This window comes from Arabidopsis lyrata (assembly GCF_000004255.2).
Source record: "Arabidopsis lyrata subsp. lyrata unplaced genomic scaffold ARALYscaffold_3, whole genome shotgun sequence".
Lineage (NCBI taxonomy): Eukaryota > Viridiplantae > Streptophyta > Magnoliopsida > Brassicales > Brassicaceae > Arabidopsis > Arabidopsis lyrata.
Window position 1 is genome coordinate 20,938,398 of NW_003302553.1, and position 27,163 is coordinate 20,965,560.

At 33.2% G+C, this 27,163-nt stretch overlaps 3 protein-coding genes across 6 annotated transcripts; all 3 read left to right on the forward strand.

Moving 5' to 3' along the window:
• The first annotated feature begins 5,134 nt into the window (after window positions 1-5,134).
• Window positions 5,135-7,507, forward strand: LOC9322098. Of its 2 annotated transcripts, none has more exons than XM_021030473.1 (8): window positions 5,135-5,377; window positions 5,505-5,558; window positions 5,660-5,804; window positions 5,997-6,101; window positions 6,272-6,503; window positions 6,586-6,792; window positions 6,874-7,013; window positions 7,202-7,507. In XM_021030473.1, exons 3-8 carry the CDS (start codon window positions 5,667-5,669, stop codon window positions 7,358-7,360), a joined length of 981 nt encoding a protein of 326 aa, XP_020886132.1. In that variant the 5' UTR covers window positions 5,135-5,377; window positions 5,505-5,558; window positions 5,660-5,666; the 3' UTR covers window positions 7,361-7,507. The 2 variants fall into 2 exon arrangements, with proteins under 2 accessions (XP_020886132.1, XP_002883980.2); XM_002883934.2 differs by having other exon boundaries at window positions 5,136-5,377; window positions 6,580-6,792.
• Window positions 7,508-9,082: 1,575 nt separating this feature from the next.
• On the forward strand, window positions 9,083-20,761 carry LOC9320049 (1-aminocyclopropane-1-carboxylate oxidase 1). 2 transcript variants are annotated; one of them, XM_021031724.1, is made up of 4 exons: window positions 9,083-9,370; window positions 9,459-9,527; window positions 19,718-19,869; window positions 19,971-20,761. In XM_021031724.1, the coding sequence occupies exons 1-4, from the start codon at window positions 9,245-9,247 to the stop codon at window positions 20,554-20,556; spliced, it is 933 nt and encodes a 310-aa protein (XP_020887383.1). In that variant the 5' UTR covers window positions 9,083-9,244; the 3' UTR covers window positions 20,557-20,761. The 2 variants fall into 2 exon arrangements, with proteins under 2 accessions (XP_020887383.1, XP_002883982.1); XM_002883936.2 differs by lacking the exons at window positions 9,083-9,370; window positions 9,459-9,527 and adding an exon at window positions 19,277-19,561 and having other exon boundaries at window positions 19,649-19,869.
• A 1,001-nt stretch (window positions 20,762-21,762) lies between these two features.
• LOC9320050 (tetraspanin-2) lies at window positions 21,763-25,662 on the forward strand. 2 transcript variants are annotated; one of them, XM_021031725.1, is made up of 4 exons: window positions 21,763-22,088; window positions 22,177-22,483; window positions 24,778-25,078; window positions 25,336-25,662. In XM_021031725.1, the coding sequence occupies exons 1-4, from the start codon at window positions 21,895-21,897 to the stop codon at window positions 25,344-25,346; spliced, it is 813 nt and encodes a 270-aa protein (XP_020887384.1). In that variant the 5' UTR covers window positions 21,763-21,894; the 3' UTR covers window positions 25,347-25,662. The 2 variants fall into 2 exon arrangements, with proteins under 2 accessions (XP_020887384.1, XP_002883983.1); XM_002883937.2 differs by lacking the exon at window positions 25,336-25,662 and having other exon boundaries at window positions 21,767-22,088; window positions 24,778-25,229.
• The last annotated feature ends 1,501 nt before the right edge of the window (window positions 25,663-27,163 follow it).

Here is a 27,163-nt window from a genome sequence, read left to right on the forward strand (position 1 = left end):
AGTTACAAATGATGTGCGGCTGCACACGGTTTATATAGAGGACTTACTAGGTCTAAATGGGTATGCACATAACCTTAAACGCATCCTCATTTAGCCTAGTGAGTCACCATGTGCTTTTGCCACTTTACAGCTCATTACAACGGTCATCAGCTACAAGACAAGGCCGTACACGCGCTTAGCACCATCCGGATAAGGATGGTCTCCTTCCCGCGTCCGTACAGCCCGAGATGGTCTCCTTCCCGCGTCCGTACAGCCCGAGATGACCGTTACCACTCTTCCTTTTATTCAAACTAGTTACTTGCATAACACGAAACCCATTTCATTCATAACTATTACTTAGTTAGAATAAAATGTCTTCTTGATCAATACTCCCCCTCAAGTTTATACTACAATAATCATTGTCCATCTGCTGGCCTCAGCATCAAGATGTTTGGCATGGCACGTAAGCTCGCCACATGTTCTATAGGCTGGTGGGTTGGTCTATCTTCTCGAAGACCGATTGAATAATGTGTCATTAATTACGTATATAACTCCTGCTTGAGACAGTCAGACAACGCAGAGAGCCTAATGGCAGCTCTCATGTAGTCTGTGAAGAAAAAGAACGCAACACAGTAAGGAATGAGCCCCTAGCTGTGACAGGTAATGCCATTATAGATAGTGTGATGAAACTATCAAAGCAATCGTACATAAAGTTTAAGGTGCATTGTTAGGATAGAATTGCAAACCTTCCTTCTTTTAAGAGTAAACTATTTTAAGTCCACCAAACATTGATGTGGAGTGGATATGTGTCTACATGCTGTCGAAGATGAAAGATAATAACTCTTGAGATTGATTTTGTTGCTTTGTTGATATAGACAAACATATTAGGTTACGCTTTTTTAAAAATATTAATTTGTTTGTAAAAATTAATAGGTGAAAAAATAATCTAGGTAAATTATGATAGTATTGAAACATCTAACACAAGCTTAAAATATGATATACTTTATTTTCAAAAAATTTGAACAACATCAAGGTTTATGGAATGCCTAACCGCAAATTGATATTAAAAGGTCGGTGCTCTCATCATTATTCTTATAAATATTTATCCTAAAAGTGGTTTATGCAACGATATGAGGTTATAAGTAGCTTATTAAGAAAATCCAGTGTTCTAAAATACGCTTTAGGCGGCCGTATATACGGTAACTATACGCTATACGCAGACTATTGTACTGTTTTTAAGCTATGTGTTTAGCAAATACGGTTGGACTAAATACGGCCGCTTATACGGCTCAATACGGCCGCTATACGGCTCAATACGGCTATTATCCGATGCTATACGGCTCAATACGGTGTTATACGGATCAATAGGACCATTCATATTGTGCCGCTTATATAAATACGGTTGTGATTATGTTTTCATTTTCTTGAGAGTTGGAGTTTAACGTGATACTCTTTTTATGTTTTTTGAAAACTGTTTTATTTTTAAAGCATTTTCACTCAAATATTTTTTATATGATATTATATATATTTGTAATATGTTTATATATTATTATATATATATATATATATTTATAAAAATGTATTCACCGTATATATCCCGACATCCCGTATATACAGCCGCATATACAGTTAGGCGCTATACGGTGATCCACCGTCCGACTACCGCCTAACGTATTTTAGAACACTGAGAAAATCATGTTATTGAGACTCGAGTTATAACCGGTAAATAGATTGGAGAAAAAGTCTTAATCCCTAAAAAATGTTTGTAATCCCATCTGAAGTTAAGTTTTCGTTCAGGATGTGACGTAGACAATTTTTAGTGGTTGTTTCTTTTGCCATAACCAATAATAGGAGTCAAAGTCAAACATTATCTAAAGTTGGTTTGTTCCTACCTAGATCTACATTTTCTCATGGACAAATCACAAATACATGTTGTGCTATCCAAGGTAATGTCTATATAGATGGTTTGAAAATCTTAATCATATGTAGAGATGGAAAGCCTAAGAGACAAGAAATTTAAATAGTTTTGTATAAGAAAGTGTTTCAAATCATCTATTAGTTTCGATATTAGTTTTTTTTTTTAATTTAATTATAGTTTTTTAAATTTAACTTAGTATTTTATACTTGATGTTATTTGACTTATATTTAATTAAAATTTCAAATTTTAATTATATCTATTTATTTCACATTTTTGGCTTAAAGAGTAGAATTAGGGGAATTTAACATCATATATTATTACTTAAGCACATTACTAGCTAAATATTGATATTTGATATATATATGATATATATATATATATATATATATATATATATATATATATATATTAGATTTTCATGGATGCAAATTCGTTACACTTGAAAAAATAGTTATTCTTGATGTGATTGGATGATATCTTTACTATTTTTGAATCTAGATTGATTTTTTTGTATTGAAATAGTAACGTTTAGATAATGTGTTTTGTTTATATCAAATAACAAGATTATAAATATATAAAAAATCAAGTTTAACCTCTTTTCAATATTACGATCAAGTGATCTTGTTTTTGATACGAATAATAATTCTCATGCAAGAGTCACATTATCTTTATCTGCAACTCCTTTAAAAAAAAATTCTTGGGTTGTTGAGCAAAACAGAGAAGAAATGAATAAAAGAAACTGACAAAACTCAGTTATACTTACTCGGTAGAACAGCATAAACCCTCACGTCAACTTCTTCGAGATCGCTTTGGTGAGATTCTATCAAACCTAAATAAGTAGCTAGAAGCATACACTTTCACCCCATGGAGACATGTTAAAGGCCAGGACAGATAACACATCGGGCAGGTACTTCTGCAATTTAACTGAACTAACACCTCTTTAACATATTTAGACAGTACTTATTTTGTACGACGTAACCTACCTAGTACCGGTAGGGCCGGTCCTGAACAAAGCCAAATGAAACAATGGATTTAGGTCCCATTTTTAGAAAGTTCCCAGTTTTAAAAAAACTGATATATAAAATGAAAATAATAGTAAAATATATAAAATTCTAAACTATTGTAAATATTTATTTAATAGGAGGGGCCAATTTTTTTTCGCTTAATCCCGCTTAGACCCACATTGATTTCTTTTTTTTATTGCAAATGGATCAACGTAACTTTTATTTTAGCCATTAGTGTAGAACTAAAAATTCTCTAGTAATCTTGAAATAAACAATTAGATATTGTACCCTTTCACCCATCGATTTTCAAGTTAATCAAATCCAATAAAGCTTTAGGCCAATTAGATTTTTTCGTACCAAAAAAAGGATCATATTCTCATGTGATTAGTGGTATAGAGCTCCTCGCTAAACACAACACCACTCTTATTCCGAATATGGTGACACTAAATAACACATTTTTTATACTAGTAAAAGTTATTTACGCTTAGATAAATTATTCAGCAAAGCTCTAAAGAAAAAAGAAAAGAAAAATATCAGTGAAAAGAAAAACATTATAGACAGATAATTAGACATGATTGATGGGCTAGGTCCAATGAATATGAGTAAGGATAAGAAAAAAAAAAACACTTTCCTTGTGAAGAAGAAACAAAATTCACATAAATTATGTTACAAGGAAACACAATGAGACTGACCAAAAACCCTTAAGAATTTATGCCATAATATAATGAATATTAATAATAATTTTAAATGCAACAATTGATAGTACTATTAATTATAAATAATATATTAAAGAGGCTATTATTTTTGAAACCACAACTAAACAAAAATTGAACTTTAAACTACATATAAAACCATAATATAGATATATAAATTAATCACAAAATTACATATAAAACCATGATAACATAAATAAAAATGCAAATAAAAACATACAAAACCAAAATAGATTATATAAGTTTTACTCTTCACTTGATGATGCGCCAAACTTTTGCCATATATGCTCAACTAAGTCGGCATTTATAGAAATGCTTATGTAAGCTTGAAGATAGTTTTGCATTATTTCATGAGATATTTTTGATGATTAAATTTTAAATACATATATCTCAAATCACAATTATATATTAATCTAAAAATTATTGCAAAATATAAGTTTTAATTTTAAAATTTTATTTTATGATATAATACTATTGTATTAGTTAAAACAATATTAATTTAATATTATGTATTAAGCTTAACTAACACCAATTTAAAATAATATTATTATATAATTTAAAGTTATACATAATGGAGCTTGATATATAGATAATTTTATTTTTTAATTTGTTAAGAAGGTTAAATTAAAAAATAACAAACATATAAAGTATTTAGTTAATGTTATAAACTATAGATTATTTGATTTGTTACAAAAAAATAAACTAATAAGAAAGTGACATGTGGAAGAAAGAGAAAGTTTTTTATGGTGTCTCAAATAAAAAACGATTCTACACAAAATTGACTAAAATAGTATTATTTAAATGTTTTTTATTTAATTTTAATGGGAGAAACTTGGTGAGACACTACCAATGGAGATGGTCTAATAGATTAGTGATCTTAGTCGGAATTATCAAACTAATCTGAACCGTCGATTGTATATTGTAGGGTATAAAGCATGAGTCACAGATATTTGACAGGTTTTGTGTATATGATTTCTATTATTTAACATAATCCGCATCCTACGTTATCAACCCCTTTAATTCCATTTAAGTTATAAAAGTTCAATCTCTAAAGTGGCGTTTAAATTGACGTAACAAAAGAACGAAGTCTAAAGTTGACAAAAAAAAATGGTGAAGTTTAAGTATGAAGGATATGATCTTGATCGGGTAAGACATACTTTAAAGAAAATGTCTCAAGTGGAAGAGAAACTCTTGGTGAAGCAGAAGGTTTAATGGAGTTACAAAAAAAAAAAAAAAAAGATTCTAAAAAGGTCTTATGAGTTATGACCCTAACTGATATCAATAACATGAAAACTTTTAGATATCTTGACATGGTATAAACTTTTTGAATAATTCCAAAATGTTAAAAATTGAAACATTCGTTGTAATCTCAAATACACGCATGTTAAAGATAGTTAAAGTCCGTGTGTTAAAAACGATAAACCATCATTTACAATTATGTAACATATTAAATATAATTACAACACCAAAAAAAATAAAATCAATAACATTACCATTTCTTCCTCGAACTAAACGAAACAAAGTTAGGTCGTATACATAACTGAAACGTCTTTGTAGATTAGGTCTTGGCCCATTCAAGCTCTAATGGGCTGTTGTGGTTGAATTTTACACCACGAAAAAAAATATTTGTCAGACGCCAACGAAGCCCATCTAATTCCTCCCTTTATATATATCGGACGCCAACGCGGCAATGGTAATTTGTTCGCTTCAATCAAAATTCAAAACCCTAGTCGTCGATATCGAGAGATCCAACCAACTCTGCTTATCTCTCAGGTAAATTTCTCGATCCTTATCTCACTGTTTCTTAGAGTTTACACTTTTAGATCACTATTTCTTAGAAGAACCCTACAAGTTATATATATATAATTTGCCCACAAGTATCTATCTATCTATCTGAAAAGTTGTATTTGCGATTACGGCCGTGTTCCTCTCTCTCTACTCTAGGTGATTAAACCGTGTCAATCTCTATCTTTCCGAATGCTTATCTGATGTTTGATTTCCGTTGTAGAATAAATTACTTTCCCAATTTTTGATTTTTCGTTTAGGTTTTCAATGGAGGCTGTTCCCCCTATTAATAAGTGCAGTGGAACGGATGAACTTGCCTCTTGGTTTTGCTCAGAATGCGATATTTCTGGCAAAGGCTTTGAAACTTGCTTCAGGCATCTCAAATCTCATGCACTGGAAGAGGAGGTAATTTAAGCATCCTAGCCAAACCAGATGGACTTGTTGTATCAATACGTTTTTGAGTCAAACAACCATTTACCACAATTTGTAGTTTTGTTTGTCTGCTTGAAAACATTGTAGTTTCCCTTGTAGTTTTCGTTGCCTAAGTTTGACCCCATGTTATCTTTTCTCACTGGATGTGCATATTTGGTTTTCAAGGAGGCCATAGATGCAACACTAAGTGAGTGTCATGAGAGATACAACGAGGTGGTTGTTGACGGAGTTCCGGATTCCCTTGATTATCATCTGGAGCAGCAATGGATGGCAAGTTTTAATATCTGAAAAAACACGTTGTATCAATACGTTTTGTCACTGTCTTAACTGTTTTTTCTTTTTAGTCAAACAACCTCAGTACGTAGTTTCTCTTTCTCAGTTCTAGTTTTGTTTGCCTATATCTGACCCCATGTTAATCTTGAATGATGAATGGTACCCAGACGGATGACTATCATGCGGGTGTAACAGCAGTCCTTTGGGACATCAAGAGGTGTCCTGTTCCCCCTGACTGTGATGCTCGTCTGGTCGGTCCGTGTATTACTGAGTATTTCGAGGATTTAGGCTACTCCGGTCCTATCAACATCTATGCCTTTGGCCAACTAACAGACGTCCCTGATGACGTCCTGCGAGCAGTCTCGTCCACTGGAATCAGTCTTAACCACATCACCTTCAGTTAGTATCTTCTCATCCTTTTGCCTTCCTACAATATTCTTTATTTTCCTTCCGAGTCTCAAATCTTTTGTTTCAGAAACAGATTCCGCAGACATTATGCATCTCATGGCTTGCTGGACCTGTTTGAATCCACGTCCAGCTACCATTATGTTTATATGCCCTTATTCGAAAGTCTCAAAGAACGATATGAACCATCTAGAAGAAAAGTGGGGATGCCACGTTATTAAGCAGTTTACATATGATTCTCCTGGTTCTCAGTCCTACTTTGGAAACTTTCTTCGTCTGGAAGGTGTGATTTTGTCCTCTCTCAGTGTTGTTGAAATATCCAGCAAATCAGTTGCTGAACCAGCTACTTTTTTTTGGTCCACAGATGATTCAGGGACTCTTGCGGAGGATAAGTGCAGTGAAACGGGTGAACATGCCTCCTGTGCTTGCCTAGTATGCAATATTTCTGGCAAAGGCTTTGAAAATTTCACCATGCATCTCAAAACTCATGCACTGGAGGAAGAGGTAATTAAGCATCCTAGCCAAACCGGATTGACTTGTTGTATCATTACGTTTTCTCATTGTCTTAACTGTTTTTTAGTCAAACAACCAATTACCACAAGTAGTTTCCCTTTCTCACTTGTAGTTTTGTTTGCCTAAATTTGACCCCCATGGCATCTTTTCTCACTGGATGTGCATTTTTGGTTTTCAAGGAAACGTTGGCTGAACATTTTGGGCATGTACACATAGTTGCAACACCAAGTGTGTGTCATGAGAGACATTACAAGGAGGTAGTTGAAGCCGGAGTTGAGGAGGCTTCCCTTGATTCTCATCCGGAGAATGCTACTACCATGGTGAAGAAGCAACAGTAGCAGCATTGTTGCGTAAAAAAATGGTGAATGTGTTGTTTAATTCTTGTGCTTATTTCAAGTCTCGTCTTTTAAGTTAACTATACTTCATATATATGGAGATCCGACATTGTTAACTGGATAGTATTTCTCAAATGATCAATAATGTGACATCGATGTTTTTTCTAATTGACCGGTTATAAGGTGGTATGTAAAAATTAATAATGAAGTACAGTATAACAGTAAATTTGAATGTTTGATTGTATTGCTGGCTTAGAGCTCTTTCCACAATGTTTTCATGAAGGAAAATAAATCTTACCATTGTTTGCTTATCTCTACTTCCTATCTGAGAGACTGACCAACAAACTTTTAAAAGCCACGTCGTCTCTTGTATCTTACTATCTGGATGGGTAGTGTTTTTAGGGGAAAATGGTCTAGCACCCATTCCTTGAGCATACTTTCTCTTAGGGCCACCTAATGCAGCCTCTCTTGTCTATGGGATTCAAAAGCAAATCAATCTTCAAGGAATAGTATATAGTAGATATAGACTTATAGTAATAATCCAAGCTCAATTTCATTCATATATTCAGTTCAAATCTCCATTATGTAACATATGCAATATAATAACGTTAACATATTACAACACCAAAACAAAAGATTCAATAACATTACCATTTTCTTCCTCAAACTAAACAAAACATAGTTAGGCCATACATAAATGAAACGTCTTTGTAGATTAGGTCTTGGCCATTTAAGCTCTAACGGGCCATCATGGTTGAATTTTACACCACGAAAAGAAGAGATTTGTCGGTGCTGATTTATATAGCCTAGACTAAGATACAAATGATATCCGGAATATTCGACGCTAAAAAGGAAAAAGATAACAATCTTTAAGCACAACCCCAAATTCTTTACAAGAAGTTATAATATATAAAACACACAAAAAATATTGATTCAAAATCAAAACCAAGAGCGCCCATAGGAGGGGCAATTTTTTCGCTTAATCCCGCTTAGACCCACATTGATTTCAGTTTTTTTCTTGCAAGTGGATCAACCTTACTTTTATTTTAGCCATTATTAGTGTAGAACTAAAAATTCTCTAGTAATCTTGAAATAAACAATTAGATATTGTACCTTTTCACAATTCGATTTTCAAGTTAATCAAATCCAATAAAGCTTTAGGCCAAGTAGATTTCTTCGTACCAAAAAATGATCATATTATCATGTGATTAGTGTTATAGAGCTCCTCGCTAAACACAACACCACTCTTATTCCGAATATGGTGACACTAAATAACACATTTTTTATACTAGTAAAAGCTAAATTACGCTTAGATAAATTATTCAGCGAAGCTCTAAAGAAAAAAGATCAGTGAAAAGAAAAACATTATAGACAGATAATTAGACATTGATGGGCTAGGTCTAATGAATATAAGTAAGGATAAGAACAAAAAAAAAACACACTTTCCTTGTGAAGAAGAAAGAAAATTCACATAAATTATGTTACAAGGAAACACAATGGAACTGACCAAAAACCCTTAAGAAATTATGAAAAATTCAAAAACTTGTTGTGATCACATGGTTGTATGGACTGAACTTGGACTTTTCTTCAATCCTATTGTTTCTTTTATATTTCCAAAGCAGATTCTTATACAATTTTTTATTCCTTAAACGTAATGATACTTCAAACTTCAAAGAGTAAAAAGAATAGTTTTTTTTTTTTTTTTTTTTTTTGAGTAAAAAGAATAGTGTTGAAAGAAACTATTGTTTTTGCCTCCAAGTAGGCAACTATGCCTCCTAACACACAATACAGAAACAGAGTTTTAACTCTCATTCCATGCCTTTAAATATCTTTTCAGATTGCATAACTTTTTCAACCAAATCTGTGTGAGAACAAAAATCAAAAGAGATGGTTTTGATCAAAGAGAGAGAGATGGAGATTCCTGTTATCGAATTTGGAGAATTGGATGGAGAGAACAGAAGCAAGACCATGGCACTTCTTGATCATGCATGTGATAAGTGGGGCTTCTTCATGGTATGTATAATATCTTTATGCACAAGTCAAGCCAGTGTTTTCTAAGATATGTCTAGTGTATATCCTTGAAGAATTGGTGAATTTGCAGGTTGATAATCATGGAATTGATAAAGAGTTGATGGAGAAAGTGAAGAAGATGATTAACTCTCACTATGAGGTGTTGGAACTTATTTTGATTAGTTGCGCCGGACTACTTTTTCGGGTAACTTTCAAAGTTGAAGTTCGTTTGAATGAGAAATGGAGGTCCGAAGTGGCTAGCTTGGATAGCTTGAAATTTGACTAAAGGATCAAATGTCGCACTTCGGAAGTTAAAGGAGAAATCCAAACCAGGCATGTGTGCCGAGCCGTGTTGTATCGTGTCGAGCCGGACCGGGTTGGAAATTTTGAGATTTGGGAAATGGGCTTATAACTCAAATGATAATTGTTAATTACCCAAATGTGTAAGTTGATTAAGTCAACAATTATCTCCTTTAATGTGAATTATAAATTGTGTAACAACAAAAATTAATTCACAACAATTAAAGGTGATGGAGTCAATGGCATTGATGTTGAGAATTCATTCTCATAACAATAACATTCTCACCTTTATTGCTCCATTATAGTGTTGAGAGCTTGGACTATAAAACCAAGGCTTCATATCTCCATTTTTATCTCATGGACATATGGATCAAAAAGATCACAATCTCCTTCTTCTTCTCTTCTCTAGTTATCGAGTCTGAGAGTACACACATTACTAGAGTTCGTTAGGCTTCTGATTTTGAGTGTTGCAAATCAGAAGATGGTGCGGTTGTATCCTGGGATTCTGATTGCGTCAAGCCGTCACACTACGGGCAATTAAAGAATTAAGGAAAGAGTGTCTCGCCTCCGCACAAACCGTTCTTTGTTTAACAAATATTGGTTTCGGTTGTTGTAATTTATTTCTGGTTTTATCATTATCTATTGCATTTATTCAGTTTTGTCATGTCGTAGAAATCGTGGTCTTATAGTCTTAATTCTTTAAATTTTCGTTATTATACTAACGAAAAAATTAATTAATTGTGAAGTTTTGATAAGAACAGGTTGTTTCATCGATCGATTCAATCTCGTTTGGATGTGTTATCAGGATCGATTACAAATTGGTGGATTGAGAACCCTGGAAAAAATCCAGAATTTATTTTGAATTTCTGCAATTTATTTTATTTATTTTGCTGATTTTTTGGGTTAACTAATCTGCTTTATGCAATATATATATATAGGTTATATTGCTTGCAGGTGGCGTTTTATGGTTCTGAAATTTGTTGTCTTTAACAAAAATTCGGAGCAGTTCATTGTTATTATTGAGCGAAATTTGATTTGTTTGACCGGTTTAGAAAGTTCCGGTTTGGCTCTTAATTACCAAGCATGATTTGTTTTTGTTTTTGGACACGTTCTCTTCCAGTTTTTGGGAAGTATATTGTGTTAATTGTTAGCACTTAGCAGGTCTCGACACTGTTTGTTTATCATTGTTGTTTATTTGTGTTGTCCATTGGTGATAATTGGAACAAAAACGTTAGTGATCTTGCTTAGTCATCGTTATGCAAATTTTAATCAATGATTGCAATTTATTCTAGTAGTTTAAATTGTATTATTGTGGTTTTTGCATTAATAATTAAATTGTTGATTTCTGAATTTTCTAAATTTGAGAATTTTTAATTTAATTATAATTTTTAATTTATTCATATTTGTTTAAATTACTTGATCTTTAATTTCTGGTTTTTTGTTTAGTATACTAATTTGTTTTTGTTTATTCGTGAACATATTCGATTTTGAGTATGACTAAGGAAAAAAAATCCAGATTTTATTGATGGTTAGAACGATGGTACACCGCTCATTGATGAAACCGTGGAAGCGAATTTTATGATGATGAGTCTTGTGAGTCGATACCCCATGTTGGGAGTGGTCAACCACATATGATTTTGTCGATTATTTAGACTAGATTTTTGATGTTTATCTGAATGTCTAGATCCAAGTTATACCGTTTGCGGTGGAGTTGTTATTGGTTATGAGTCTAGTGAGTCGACACACCAAATTTAGTTTGGTAGTGGTCAACCACTTGTGATTGTGCCATGTTCTGATGTTGATCAGATTTTAAAATCAGTTCTTGGCGCTTTTAGTGCAAGATTGATGCTTAATAAAAGGTCAAAAAAAAAAAAAAGATGTTGCCAAGAGTGGCTTGTGGGTCACAAGATTGATGAATGTCGTAGCGATGCTAACGAATGGCGTAGTAAAAATTGACCCATGATAATCCAAAACCAATATGATTGAAACAGGCATATGCGTTGTAGTTTCTGAAATCAATATGGTTGGGATGCATCTCTTAAAGAGATGTTGAATACAATGTTGGAGGATCTGGGTTACTCCAGGAAATGTGGGGGAAGCGTTGCTTACCACAAATAATATCCTCAACAAGAAGCTACATAAGTTATTAGCGAGTTCATAGCTTTAGATAATTCTAAAGAAGTTATGTAGCCTTTGAACTTTGTGGGAAAAAAAAAAATCAAGTGCATTGTGATAGTCGACCGGCTAAAGCTTAGGCACTGAGTTTTTCTTTTTGGGTAATGGTTAGTCATTTCTTTTAAGAAGATGATGTAAAACCATTAGAAAACTGATCTCAATTTTGTGTAATCTCGATAGATTATATCAAATTGAATGACAACCTATTGGATCCATTTATTAAAGGTGTGTCATGAGGTCAAGTTGTAAATCATCAAGAGGAATGGGTTTAAAGCCTATGACTTAAGAGGAGGTTTGATGGTAACCCCACCTACGTGACTGGAGATCCCAAGATGTAGGTTCAAGGGGAAAACTAAATCAAACTGAATCTGTTAAGAGCACTGTGAGACTCTAGTCTCTTCCCAGTTCCTAGGATGATGAACAGTGCTTCCTGTATGTACAGAGGATAAGCGTTGCTTTTAATGATTTGAGTCCATAGCTTTGGGATAGAAGGGAGTATTGCAGGATACTTCTTAAAACAAAGCTAACATGGCAAATCACCTTATGAGTGTGAAATGGGGCCGTTTCTAGGAGAATATATGAGGCTATATTTTCCAAGTTCACTCATGATTAACCAGGCATGTTCAGGGCCAAAATGAACACAACAAGAGAACCTAGTTCTGTGAGAAAATGAAGCTGTGAAATAGCTGTTGTCTAGGTTTACACTAAAGCCTGGGTGGTTCAAGACATCATGTTCACCACCTGGCCGAGTAAATCCGACAGTTATGAAAATGAGTGGTTAAAGGCTGAAAAATGCTACCATCTCAGATACAGTGGATTTTTCGTTGTTACTCTCAAAAGTCCTTCTGTCGAGTCTTGTCTAGTTAGGTCAAGTCTTTTGAGTCGTCATATGTTTAGAGTCATTTCTACTCATGTGGGGGATTGTTGGAACTTATTTTGATTAGTTGCGCCGGACTACTTTTTCGGGTAACTTTCAAAGTTGAAGTTCGTTTGAATGAGAAATGGAGATCCGAAGTGGCTAGCTTGGATAGCTTGAAATTTGACTAAAGGATCAAATGTCGCACTTCGGAAGTTAAAGGAGAAATCCAAACCAGGCATGTGTGCCGAGCCGTGTTGTATCGTGTCGAGCCGGACCGGGTTTGAGATTTTAAGATTTGGGAAATGGGCTTATAACCCAAATGATAATTGTTAATTACCCAAATGTGTAAGTTGATTAAGTCAACAATTATCTCCTTTAATGTGAATTATAAATTGTGTAACAACAAAAATTAATTCATAACAATTAAAGGTGATGGAGTCAATGACATTGATGTTGAGAATTCATTCTCATAACAATAACATTCTCACCTTTATTGCTCCATTATAGTGTTGAGAGCTTGGACTATAAAACCAAGGCTTCATCTCTCCATTTTTATCTCATGGACATATGGATCAAAAAGATCACAATCTCCTTCTTCTTCTCTTCTCTAGTTATCGAGTCTGAGAGTACACACATTACTAGAGTTCGTTAGGCTTCTGATTTTGAGTGTTGCAAATCAGAAGATGGTGCGGTTGTATCCTGGGATTCTGATTGCGTCAAGCCGTCACACTACGGGCAATTAAAGAATTAAGGAAAGAGTGTCTCGCCTCCGCACAAACCGTTCTTTGTTTAACAAATATTGGTTTCGGTTGTTGTAATTTATTTCTGGTTTTATCATTATCTATTGCAATTATTCAGTTTTGCCATGTCGTAGAAATTGTGGTCTTACATGAGGAGCATTTAAAAGAGAAGTGTTACCAGTCAGCGATGGTCAAAGCTTTGACTGAAGGCAAAACCTCAGATGCAGATTGGGAAAGCAGTTTCTTCATATCTCACAAGCCAACTTCAAACATATGCGAGATCCCAAACAATTCAGAGGAACTGAGGTAAAGGAAATAAGAATTGAAAGTTCCAAAGGCTTTACCATTATACATGTTTCCTTATTATACTAAACAATTTGTGAGGGGGAAAACTGATATTTGCAACAAGACGATGGATGAATATGTTTCTCAGTTGCACAAGTTTGCAGAGAGGCTCTCCAAGCTCATGTGTGGGAATCTTGGTCTTGATAAGGAAGACATAATCAAGGCGTTTTCTGGTTCAAATGGTTCGCATAATTTGGTTTGTGAGGTTTCTTTTTGTGATAGCTCATGGAATTGTTCAATGAGTTGCTCTCACATCACATAGGAGGAGTTTGTGATCGAGGGCTTCGCGGACATTACCGTTGACGGCTCAATCTTGGGTCTCCAATGAAAGGTTTCTAGTGCTAGGACTTTTGGTAATTCCGGCGTCTTCATCTTTACTTTCGCATTCTTATCTCGAACAACGGATTTGGAAAAGAACAACTATATCGTCATCACTTCGTCTAACTCCATTAGCCATAGTTTTTATGTTGAGTGGATGGACTGAAATCACTAAATTGTTTTTAAGATTTATGCTTCCATATTTTTATTTTTTTTGCCGTGGAACTGTTTACAAAAGTTTATAATTGGAAGATTATAAACCTAAATCGTTTTTATTTTAATGAAATATTTACATTCTCAGCAAAAAAAAAAAAATACCACAAATTTCCTAACAACTCATTCTTAACTCGCTTGTTACACTTTTAAAACATGTTGAGGCTGTTATTCTACTCAAGCACATGAACAAAAATATATGAAGAAGATCTGTTGGGATAGTTACTGCCCCAAACCCCACGAAGCTGCAATTCGTTGATAGAATTTGTTTTTTTTTTAAAGAATTATATGGATGCACATTTTTTTTTGGTGGGACTTATATGGATGCACATGGTTAAAGGTAAATGTAATTTTGGAAAATAAATTTATTAAATATTAATTAAGGTAAATGTACCCAAGTTATCGAGTGTAGATTTATTCTTTGGTTATAAATAAATTTAAATTCGGGTTTCTAATTTATTTAACTATGACAGTACTCGGAAAAACATTCAAGTTCAAAGAGTACCATGCTATATAATCGGAGATTACATGACATGTTAAAAAAAACAAATATTCTAGATGTGGTTGGACAATATTGTTCTTGTTATTTAATTTAGTTTGGTTTATTTTTATGAATGAAATAGTCCATGTTCAAAAATGATAGATTATAATTATCTACTGAATATGCAATTTCTTTCGTATCAGAGTTAACAATTTCACGAATATAAATGAAATGTTTATTTATGTTTTGCTCATATATATATATACTATATTCTTGTAACATTCGTTACATTTGAAAAATAGTTATTATGGATGTGATTGGACATATCTTAATTATTTTTGAATTTAGATTGATTTTATGTTTGTATTAAAATAGTTATGTTTAGATAATTTGTTTTGTTTTTATCAAACTAGATATGGACCCGTGCAATGATATATTTTTATTTTTATATCATTCTTAACATTTTTATTTTATATTTTAAGCTTAACCAAAATTCTATAAACATATATATTTTAGAAAATGCAGCATAATTATTTCTAAATATAGATTTGCCGGATATCCGTTTTTTCGGATCAAAAACCAGATACAGATACGAATATCCGTGGATAACTGATATTAATCTCAGGCCTAGTTGAAATGTAGATTATGACAATGTTATTATTCTCCTCGACTATCTGATTTATATGTTCTGCGTATCCTTTATCATTCGTTAGAAGAATCACAACCCCCTTCTGACTTTAAGCAGACTAAGATTTCATTCTCTTTATAACTTCTTCATCAGCAACTCCTTTAGGAATAACTTGAAACTGACAAAACTCAGAGATACTTACTCGGTAGAACAGCAGATACTCTCACGCCAACTTCTTCGAGATTGATTCGTTGCTTTTGTGATATTCTATCAAACCTAAACATGGCGACGACTACTTCCATTTCAAAAGTACCGCTAAATCCGACAAATCTTAAAAAATCAATTAGAACTAGAAGAAATTTCTTCACATCATAACCCTTGGGACGAGGACAGATAAGATATCGGACATGCACTTCTGCAATTTAGTTGAACTAACACCTCTTTAACATATTTAGACAGTACGTATTTTGTACAACGTAACCTACTCACTACAAAAAAAAAGCTATTTTGCATCATTTATTTTTAATATTTGTATTATTTATAAATAATGTAAAAGACATTTGCATCACTTAAAAAAGTGACTCCGAAAGTGGTGATGTAAATAATTTGCATCGATTTATTATTAATCAATGCTAATTTCTAAAACATTTACATCGATTATTGTAATCGATGTCAACATGTATCATTTGTGAAAAAATGATGCTAACATTTTCATCAAATCATTTAACTGATGTTAGTTTATATATCACTCACCAAATCTAGAAAAACTAATTAAGCTTTTAGGTAAAGAGGGGAAAAATCTATGTGAGAGCTAGGATTGATTTTTTTTTTTTTTTTTTTTTTTTTTTTTTGGACAAAGAGCTAAGTTGATCAAAAGCTCAAAAAGAAAAGAAAAAGAAAGGGATTGTGTACCTAGACGACGACTTACGGCCGTCACAACAAATTTGTTGATGTATATAAGGTTTTTTTTTTTTAACAGCAAACATGTTTTTATAATTATGGGCAATACATAATCCTCACGAGTGACTTACCGCTTCTCTCTAATTTGCATAAGTATGGTTATATTATTAATATAATTTTTAGCATCAGTTTTTATTGATGTAAATTTTGCAACGTTTTTATAAGTAATGTCAACAAAAATTAATGAATACATCAATTAGGTAATCGATTTAAATTTATACTTTAATATCAATTTTGTATAAGTGATACAAACTTCTAAAAACGGTATTAGTTATATAGGATTGATGCCAAACTAGTTAATTACAACATCAATTATAATAATTGATGCAAAACCATATCTATTTGTTTCACTTATCAATAAATGATGCAACATTACCTTTTTTTTTGTAGTGACTCAGTACCGGCATGTAGACCGTGTAGTTATTTTTCTTGAGTTACAATGAATTAGCAGAGAATTTTTGTGTTTGTTCTTTCGAACTTCTAGAACGGCTTTAAAAGGGTGAATTTGATGGTGGATTAAAGAATTATCACTATTCGACCGTTGGTGTTTTCTATTTTCTACTTAATTACGCTCATCGCAATAATCGAACCAAACCATAATTGTATACAAAGTGTCCCATAGTGCACTTTCCCACAATATTTCTACAACAATGTTGAGAATTATTGTCTCTGCTTATGCATTACTATTCCAGTTTGCATGAAGTGGCTCATATTTAAGAAATTGAACCTTTATATCGAGCAGACGCAAAAACTGACCAATTCTTCCAAGTATATAATCATATGCGCTAAATTCATGAGTAAGTACCAAAATGTCAACAACAAATGATTATGCCTTACAAGGCATTTCATCACCCAAATGAGACTGCAAAGTTCTAAGTGGCTCGTTAAAAATATTCGATGATATTCTTGTAGACCCAAAATGTCCAATGTGCTGTTTCGAGGGTCCATCATACTCCACTAACGAGGAAACAAATTCACTCTTACAACAAACTTCCCTCATTCTTTTGGTACGTAAAAAAAAAGAGTGTGAAAATTAAAGACGTCACCTAAAATTGGGTACTTATATATAAGTTCTTTTATGTGCATTTTTGGTTTTCAAGGAGACGTAGGCTGAACATTTTGGGCATGTACACAAAGTTGCAAACCCAAGTGAGTGTCATGAGAGATAATACAAGGAGGTAGTTGAGGCTTCCCTTGATTCTCATCCGGAGAATGCTACTACCGTGGTGAAGAAGCAACGGAAGTAGCATTGTTGCGTAAAAAATGGTGAATGGTGTTGTTTAATTCTTGTTCTTATTTCAAGTCTCGTCTTTAAAGTTAACTATACTTCATATGATCAATAATGAGACATAGATGTTTTTTCTAGTTGACCGGTTATAAGGTGGTACGTAAAAAATAATAATGAAGTACAGTATAACAGTAAAATTTTGAATGTTTGATTGTATTGCTGGCTTAGAGCTCTTTCCACAATGTTTTCATGCAGGAAAATAAATCTTACAACAGAGATTTTGTTTGCTTATCTCTACTTCCTATCTGAGAGACTGACCAACAAACTTTTAAAAGCCGCGTGGTCTAATGTATCTTACTATCTGGATGGGTAGTGTTTTTAGGGGAAAATGGTCTAGCACCCATTCCTTGAGCATACTTCCTCTTAGGGCCACCTAATGCAGCCTTTCTTGTCTATGGGATTCAAAAGCAAATCAATCTTCAAGGAATAATATATAGACTTATAGTAATAATCCAAGCTCAATTTCATTCATATATTCAGCTCAAATGTCCATTATGTAACATATGCAATATAATAACGTTAACAAATTACAATACCAAAAAAAAAGATTCAATAACATTACCATTTTCTTCCTCAAACTAAACAAAACATAGTTAGGCCATACATAAATGAAACGTCTTTGTAGATTAGGTCTTGGCCATTTAAGCTCTAACGGGCCATCATGGTTGAATTTTACACCACGAAAAGAAGAGATTTGTCGGTGCTGATTTATTATATAGACTAGAGTACTAGACTAACACAAAAATGATATCCGGAATATTCGACGCTAAAAAGGAAAAAGATAACATTCTTTAAGCACAACCCCAAATTCTTTAGAAGTTATAATATATGAAACACACAAAAAATATTGATTCAAAACCGAGAGCGCCCATAGGAGGGGCCAATTTTTTCGCTTAATCCCGCTTAGACCCACATTGATTTCTTTTTTTTATTTATTGCAAATGGATCAACCTAACTTTTATTTTAGCCATTATTAGTGTAGAACTAAAAATTCCCTAGTAATCTTGAAATAAACAATTAGATATTGTACTTTTCACAAATCGATTTTCAAGTTAATCAAATCCAATAAAGCTTTAGGCCAAGTAGATTTCTTCGTACCAAAAAAGGATCATATTATCATGTGATTAGTGTTATAGAGCTCCTCGCTAAACACAACACCACTCTTATTCCGAATATGGTGACACTAAAAAACACATTTTTTATACTAGTAAAAGCTAAATTACGCTTAGATAAATTATTCAGCGAAGCTCTAAAGGAAAAAGAAAAGGAAAAAATCAGTGAAAAGAAAAACATTATAGACAGATAATTAGACATGATGGGCTAGGTCCAATGAATATGAGTAAGGATAAGAAAATGAAAGAAAAAACACTTTCCTTGTGAGGAAGAAAGAAAATTCACATAAATTATGTTACAAGGAAACACAATGGGACTGACCAAAAACCCTTAAGAAATTATGAAAAATTCAAAAACTTGTTGTGATCACATGGTTGTATGGACTGAACTTGGACTTTTCTTCAATCCTATTGTTTCTTTTATATTTCCAAAGCAGATTCTTATACAATTTTTTATTCCTTAAATGTAATGATACTTCAAACTTCAAAGAGTAAAAAGAATAGTGTTGAAAGAAACTATTGTTTTTGCCTCCTAACACACAATACAGAAACAAAGTTTTAACTCTCATTCCATATGCCTATAAATAATCTTTTCAGATTGCATAACTTTTTCAACTAAATCTGTGTGTGAGAACAAAAATATAAAGAGATGGTTTTGATCAAAGAAAGGGAGATGGAGATTCCTGTTATTGATTTTGGAGAATTGGATGGAGAGAACAGAAGCAAGACCATGTCACTTCTTGATCATGCATGTGATAAGTGGGGCTTTTTCATGGTATGTATAATATCTTTATGCACAATCAAGCCAGTGTTTTCTAAGATATGTCTAGTGTATATCCTTGAAGAATTGGTGAATTTGCAGGTTGATAATCATGGAATTGATAAAGAGTTGATGGAGAAAGTGAAGAAGATGATTAACTCTTACTATGAGGAGCATTTGAAAGAGAAGTTTTACCAGTCAGAGATGGTCAAAGCTTTGAGTGAAGGCAAAACCTCAGATGCAGATTGGGAAAGCAGTTTCTTCATCTCTCATAAACCAACTTCAAATTTCTGCGAGATCCTAAACATTTCAGTGGAACGGAGGTAAAGTAAATAAGAAGTTGAATAGTTCCAAAGGCTTTACCATTTTACCTGTTTGTTTGTTATACTAAACAATGTGAGATGGGAAAAACTGACATTTGCAGCAAGACGATGGATGAATATGTTTGTCAACTGCACAAGTTTGCAGAGAGGCTCTCGAAGCTCATGAGTGAGAATCTTGGTCTTGATCAAGAATACATAATGAATGCATTTTCTGGTTCAAAAGGTCCGGCTTTTGGGACAAAAGTGGCTAAATACCCAGAATGTCCTCGTCCTGAGCTTATGAGAGGGCTGAGAGAACATACGGATGCTGGTGGAATCATATTACTCCTGCAGGATGACCAAGTGCCTGGTCTTGAGTTCTTTAAAGATGGGAAGTGGTTTCCTATACCACCATCCAAGAACAATACCATATTTGTCAATACCGGTGATCAGCTCGAGATACTGAGTAATGGGAGGTACAAGAGTGTTGTACACCGTGTAATGACAGTGAAGCATGGAAGTAGACTTTCGATTGCTACGTTTTACAATCCGGCTGGTGATGCCATAATATCTCCAGCTCCAAAGCTCTTGTATCCAAGTGGCTACCGGTTTCAAGACTACCTGAAGCTTTATTCAACCACCAAGTTTGGAGATAAAGGCCCCAGACTTGAGAGCATGAAGAAAATGGGAAATGCGGATTCGGCCTAGGAAACATCATCTGGCCTTTAATGCTTTATGTGTTTCACAACATAACTCTCCCTTTTTATTAAACTTTGTCTTCTTCTTGTGTTTCCTTATAATTCAAATAACAGCCATGTCAGGATCATGCTGATTCAGCTATACTACTTCACCAATAGAACGAACAGTTCACAACTATCACCACTTTGTTCCAATAAAAATTAACTTTTTTTTACTCTTTTGCTCTTTCTTCACTTCCACTTGAAAAGTTCCAAAGAAAAACTGAAGCAATCTCATCAACTTCTTAAAGTGTATACCTCACTATACCCAAGCAAAGTTGTCGAACTTGAGATTAGACACAGAGCTTGTAATCTAAGCTCTCAGATTGACAGCCATTTCATGATTTTCAAGATGTAACGCAACGCTTAGCCAAATCCACAAATCCATCATCTTTTTCCATATTCTCCCTGATCTGACTCATTTCCTTCCCAATTCCTAGAATCAACAAATAGCATTTCTGAATCTATATCAGCATCTGAAACTGAAAGCTAAGTGGGTATTGACTCAAACTCTTCTCGAATCCCATTACCATCCCAATCCCAATAAAAATCGAGATGAGAAAATTCATCCGCTAGTTTTTGGTTCACACATTTTATCGAGCAGCTTGTGTGCAATCCCAATCCTCTGAACGAAAACAAAAGCTTATCTCTTGACCATTACCCGACATTTCCCTCATCAGCCAAAGACAAATCCTGCTGCGAAAACTCTAATTCGAACAAAATTCCGAACAATGATTTACTCCATTTTTGCGTTCTGTCGAAACATTCTCAGGAAAACGAAACACGTTCAACGCAAATAACCCAAAGTCGTCTGTGCCACGTGGTTAGTTCTCATTGGTTGATAACTTCAGTAACTCGCAGAATGGAAACACAAAAGTCATCTGGTGTCTCCACGTGTCCACATGATTCTCTCTCCTTTAACCAAAAGCCGGTCCGACCAGATTAACAAGTTAACTTTATTACCTCACAACCCAAAACTTGTTCAAAACCTAACTTTTACATACTAAAGCTAAACTTAAACTATAGTATTTCATTCAGACTTTTCACATTTTCATTTTAACCTAATTTTTTTTTTTAAAAACCACACTCGGTTGTAGAAAAATCCAAATCAGTCCAAACCGGAACGGACCGGATCAGACCAGACCGAACATCGTTTTCTGTAAATAGCAGTAATAAGTTTCACACATCCCATCATCTCTAACCACCGACCTCATTAAGAGAAAAACAGAGACACTCCTCTCACTCTCATAATTTCATTTTCTTTCCAAAAAAAGCTCGAATCTTCAAGAACAAAGAGAGACAGAATTTAATGGCGTTAGCGAATAACTTAACGGCGATACTCAACTTACTAGCGTTACTCTGTTCCATACCCATAACGGCGTCAGGTATATGGCTAGCTTCAAAACCCGACAACGAGTGTGTCAATCTCCTCCGTTGGCCCGTCGTCGTCCTCGGCGTCCTCATCCTCGTCGTCTCCGCCACAGGCTTCATCGGCGCCTACAAGTAAGAATCAAACAACTTAAACTTTGAGAACACAGAAACAGAGAGAATTTTTCCGTAAAGATCTAAACTTTGAGCTCTCAAATTTCAGGTACAAGGAAACTCTACTAGCGGTTTACTTGTGTTGTATGGCGATATTGATCGGACTTTTGTTGGTGGTTTTGATATTTGCTTTCGTCGTGACCCGACCCGATGGATCGTATCGGGTTCCGGGTAGAGGTTACAAAGAGTATAGGCTTGAAGGGTTCTCGAATTGGCTAAAGGAGAACGTTGTGGATTCCAAGAATTGGGGGAGATTAAGGGCTTGTTTGGCTGATACAAACGTTTGTCCTAAACTCAACCAAGAGTTCATCACCGCCGATCAGTTCTTCTCCTCCTCTAAGATCACTCCTCTCCAGGCATGTTTCTCTCTTTCTTTCTTCTTTTATTCTCTTTTTTACTAAAAAAACCCCGAAACTTCTAGTTTCTTACATTTGTCTCCCCTAACAATTTCATTTTTCCGGTTTCGGTTTGGTTTAGACTAAACCGTTTAGTTTTTTATGCAATATGTGTTAACTTGTAAACTAATTTTTCTTGCTAGCTAGATCTTCGAGTCAAAAAGTCCATATAGAAAGTTAATGATTTGTAATAGTACCATTTTCTGAAAGTTATTAAGAGGTTACTGAATTCTTAAAGTAAAATCTAGACTAAATATCGGTTTTGCAACTATGCCAATGAATCATTGTGGTTTCAATTATATATTATTAGATGAGTAATGGAGATAAGATACGAAGTAAAAGATCATTTTTTGAATAAATCTCTAGATTATGTGAGACCTACGGTTTGTCCTTGCGATAGAAAAGTAAAGTACCGTATGTGGCTTTAATCATAAAGTTAAAAATATTCTCGTTAGCTTCTGTGATGTCAAAAAGAGCATTGTTCTTATTCTCTATATTCTTTTTATTTTGTAGCTTTAAGTTATTTGGTTTATTTCCTTATCTTTGACAAAACTAAAAAATGATATTTCCTTATCTTTGACAAAACTAAAAAATGATTAATCTTTACATTTTCTAGTGTTGGAGAGGACACTACCAAAACTTTCTTAACGTATCGCAGTTAGTATTACTCATAGATTAGGCATATTGAACACATATTTATTCCAAGTACAAGTATTTTGTGGTAATCACCATTATTGAACACATATTTATTCCAAGTACAAGTAGACTGGTGTAGAAGTTGCTGGATACCAAGTCTACAAGATTATATAGTAAAGATAACCAGAATTCAAAATTATACACTATCATAAGGACCCACCCATGCACCCACAGTATGGTACATGATAAACTATGTATGTTTTATCTGTTTATTAATTATATTTGTCCTTTGTCACTATCTCACTCACAAAATTCAATGATCCCATTAACTTTACGTAGTGTTTTTTCATTGCAACAAACTTGACAAAAATTTCAACTTTATCTATTCAAATTTATTAATTAAAATCACTTTCACAAATCAAATTTATTATTTTAAGCTTGAAACATGGAGAGATTAAGGGCATAGCTTAAGAACTTTTGTTCGAAAAAGATATTCACCAAAGGAAGTGGTAACAATACATCTTAGGTTTTTTGTTATATTTGAATAAGATTTTGGCATTCTTCTATCGAAATTAAGACTTAGTTATGTGGGCAATAAATATTTATTCCCACTATTCTTCATAAAAAAAATCACTTAAATTTGTGTTCTTTATTATGCTAGCTTCATTTTACATCATTTTATTCCTAAAATTTGTAGCAAGTTGTCATCCTAGTCCATTGGCACTGTAACAAGATTGGAACCACTAATAATTAAATAAGCCTAGATGATGAGGTTTTGACTGAATTGTATATCGTTTAGTCATTAGACATTATCAAATATTGGACCAATAATGATTTGATTCAATAATTACAATCACAAGTCTTTGTCTCCATAATGAAACATAATAGATAATTATATCCCTCCCATGTTGTCCCACTCACATTATAATTTTTCTTATACAAATAATTAAGATGGAAGAAATAAGTAGTTTTTTGTTAAAGACTTTAAGGATGTTGACAAAAAAAAAAAGGAAAAAGAAGAAGAAGATGTCAAAGAAAGAACTATACAATTTCTCTTCCTCGAGACAAAACCAAAATGTACTTCACACTAAATAAGCAAATTTTCAGGTTTCTTATACTAACTTTATAGCTTTCAGACTAAAACTAGTGTTTCATTGCTGTAGGTCTTGATTGTTTGTGTATGTAAAATTTTAGTTGTAAACACAAATGGTAGCGTATTAAAACTAAAAAAATTATCATAAATATAAAAACTGAAAGAGTTTTGTGTTTCATAAATGTGAATTTTGGTGTGTTTTCTTTTAAAATTTTCAATATTAATTTCAAATGCAACCGTAAAACTTGCGAATGAAGCATTAAATTTCAGAAATGCATACCCTAAAGGCCTGAATTCTACTTACAGGATCATCTGGATAATTTGTCTCTATGATCATTTCCTCGCCAAGCTTATAGTATAGCACATATTTATTAAAAATATCTTTAAAACTATGATTATCATATTTTCATTTGGAAAAGTAAAAAAACTATATATCTATCGTTCTTACATGTGATAAAATATTTGTTGAGCATTTATTTGGTCATATCTAATCATGACATTTTCTTGAACGTTTGTTGTTCCACAGTCCGGCTGCTGCAAACCACCGTCGGCATGTGGCTACAACTTTGTGAACCCGACACTGTGGCTAAACCCGACGAATATGGCTGCAGACGCAGACTGTTACATATGGAGCAATGACCAAAGCCAGCTTTGTTACAATTGCAACTCATGCAAAGCTGGTCTATTGGGAAACCTTAGAAAAGAATGGCGTAAAGCAAATCTCATACTGATCATCACAGTCGTTGTTCTCATATGGGTTTATGTTATTGCTTGTAGCGCGTTTAGGAATGCTCAGACTGAGGATCTCTTCCGCAAATACAAACAAGGTTGGGTCTAAAATGTGTTTGTGTATAAATTTGTTTGTAGTTGTTGAGATTGGAGTTTTCGGAAATTGCTTGTGATATTATGATTTCTTTGTATTTGGAAAGAGGGTTTTTCTTTTTATGGATCTTTTTTTTTTTATATATGTTTATGTTAGATTTCGCGTTGAAAGAAAGCAAAATTGAACTAGTATATTGTTTTGGATATGCGTGTGTAATGCTGTTTTGGTTTTTATATTTTCACCTCTTTTTGGGGAGTTTAGGTGGTGTTTAGAAGTTTGGGCTAGAGGTTACTGGCTGCGGAATCTATCGTTCATCACGGATTGGAATGTTGATGGTGCGTTGATAAGCCAAAATGGCATATGACCATGAACTCATAGTGCCCTTCGTGAGTTCTCGAAAGGCAGTTTTCTTCACGTCTGTGGCTCTTACACTGCCTCTAGGCTGTAGATCTCCTGAATTGCAAGGCAAATGAATGATTTCTGTTGGTGATTAACATATATGCAAGTATGCGATCGAGGATATACATCACATGCATTGTTTTTTATGTAAGGTTGAGTTATGATGCTAGAACATTTTCTTTTTTTTGACATCGACATTTACTATTGGATCAAAAAAGTGATACTCAAAATAAAATGTCACAAAATGGCATTAATTTAGTAAGACAAAAAATGTCCATAATTAAAAAAAGTGAGTGTTGTTTGGGTTTTGGAGAGTTCTCTCAGATTCTTCTACTAAGAAAATCCATAACCGTTGGTTAAAACATAATTATCAACAAAGACTTCTCTTTTGTTTGGGAGCTCTCATCTTATTAATTGAGAGAAGTGTATGACGTTCCAAAACATAATCACCAAACACAAGCTAAAGATACAAAGCTCCTTTCGTCCCGTGGACTTCTATCTTTGTTTTCTTTTGTCAACAATAGTAATAATCAAACAATTTTTTTCCTGGATCTCAATAATCAAATAAATATTAAATTAACAACATCGGAATTAACATGTTTATTATTCCTCTTATCAAATTTATATAAACCTAAGCTGTCTTTAGACTTTAGCTATAGTACAATTCATTTCTAACCTTAAAATAATATTATCCAGAGATTTTTGTAGTTTCGTAACGTGGTCGAAACTGCTAGGTAAGTTCCTTGATCCATAAAATTAGTATATTCAATGCAAGATGAGCTTTCATAGACCACGATTTAAACATTATGTTACAATTTTTTATATATCGTAATCTTAACTATTTATTATACTAGGTTATGAACCCCGCGATATCGCGGAGAACTCATTTTCAACAAATATATTTTATTACGTTTATGTATTAAATTATTATTATAATATATTTAAATAATTGAATTATTATATAAAATTAACTATGTCTTAAAGTTATATCGTAAATATTTTCTAAAGATATAAAAAAAAAATTATGAACAAAAATGTAAAAAAAAAATTATGATTAAAAAACACTTTTGAAACATTTTTTGTAAATATAAAATTATTTATAAGTGACAAAATAACTAACGAAGAGTTATAATATAGAGAAAAAAAATTCTAGCGGTCAAAACCAAAAAGATATAAAAACACAACCAGAAAAATAACCGTCAACACAAAAAATAACCGTCAATATTTTAACGAATTGTTGCGATAAAAATACATAACCGAAAAAAATAACCGGCGTATTTTAACGGAAAGTTGCGATAAAAACACAACCGAGAAAAAATAACCGTCAATATTTTAACGAAAAGTTGCGATAAAAAGATACAAAAAAAAAATGTCAACATTTTTACGAAAAGTTATGATAAAAATACACATCAGAAAAAATAACTGTCAACGAAAAATGTAACCGTAAATATTTTAACGAAGAGTTACGATAAAAAGATACAAAAGAGAAAAAATAAAAGATATTTAAATGAAAAATTGCGATAAAAATACACAAACGGAAAAAAAAAAATAAACGTCAATATTTTAACGAAGAGTTGCGATAAAAAAACACACACCCGAGAAAAAAAACCGTCCAATATTTTAAAGGAAAGTTGCGATAGCAAGACATAACCTGAGTAAAATAACCGTCGATATTTACTGCTCATACTTC

What these genes read in the sequence shown, in the direction of transcription:
- LOC9322098 (XM_002883934.2), top strand. Translation starts at nt 5,667, where the DNA reads ATGGAGGCTGTTCCCCCTATTAATAAGTGCAGTGGAACGGATGAACTT. An exon ending in CTCATGCACTGGAAGAGGAG is followed by an intron (nt 5,805 to 5,996) that starts GTAATTTAAGCA and finishes TTGGTTTTCAAG; the next exon opens with GAGGCCATAGATGCAACACT. An exon ending in AAACTTTCTTCGTCTGGAAG is followed by an intron (nt 6,793 to 6,873) that starts GTGTGATTTTGT and finishes TTTGGTCCACAG; the next exon opens with ATGATTCAGGGACTCTTGCG.
- LOC9320049 (XM_021031724.1), top strand. Translation starts at nt 9,245, where the DNA reads ATGGTTTTGATCAAAGAGAGAGAGATGGAGATTCCTGTTATCGAATTT. An exon ending in ATAAGTGGGGCTTCTTCATG is followed by an intron (nt 9,371 to 9,458) that starts GTATGTATAATA and finishes GTGAATTTGCAG; the next exon opens with GTTGATAATCATGGAATTGA. An exon ending in TGATTAACTCTCACTATGAG is followed by an intron (nt 9,528 to 19,717) that starts GTGTTGGAACTT and finishes TCTTACTATGAG; the next exon opens with GAGCATTTGAAAGAGAAGTT.
- LOC9320050 (XM_021031725.1), top strand. Translation starts at nt 21,895, where the DNA reads ATGGCGTTAGCGAATAACTTAACGGCGATACTCAACTTACTAGCGTTA. An exon ending in GGCTTCATCGGCGCCTACAA is followed by an intron (nt 22,089 to 22,176) that starts GTAAGAATCAAA and finishes CTCAAATTTCAG; the next exon opens with GTACAAGGAAACTCTACTAG. An exon ending in CTAAGATCACTCCTCTCCAG is followed by an intron (nt 22,484 to 24,777) that starts GCATGTTTCTCT and finishes GTTGTTCCACAG; the next exon opens with TCCGGCTGCTGCAAACCACC.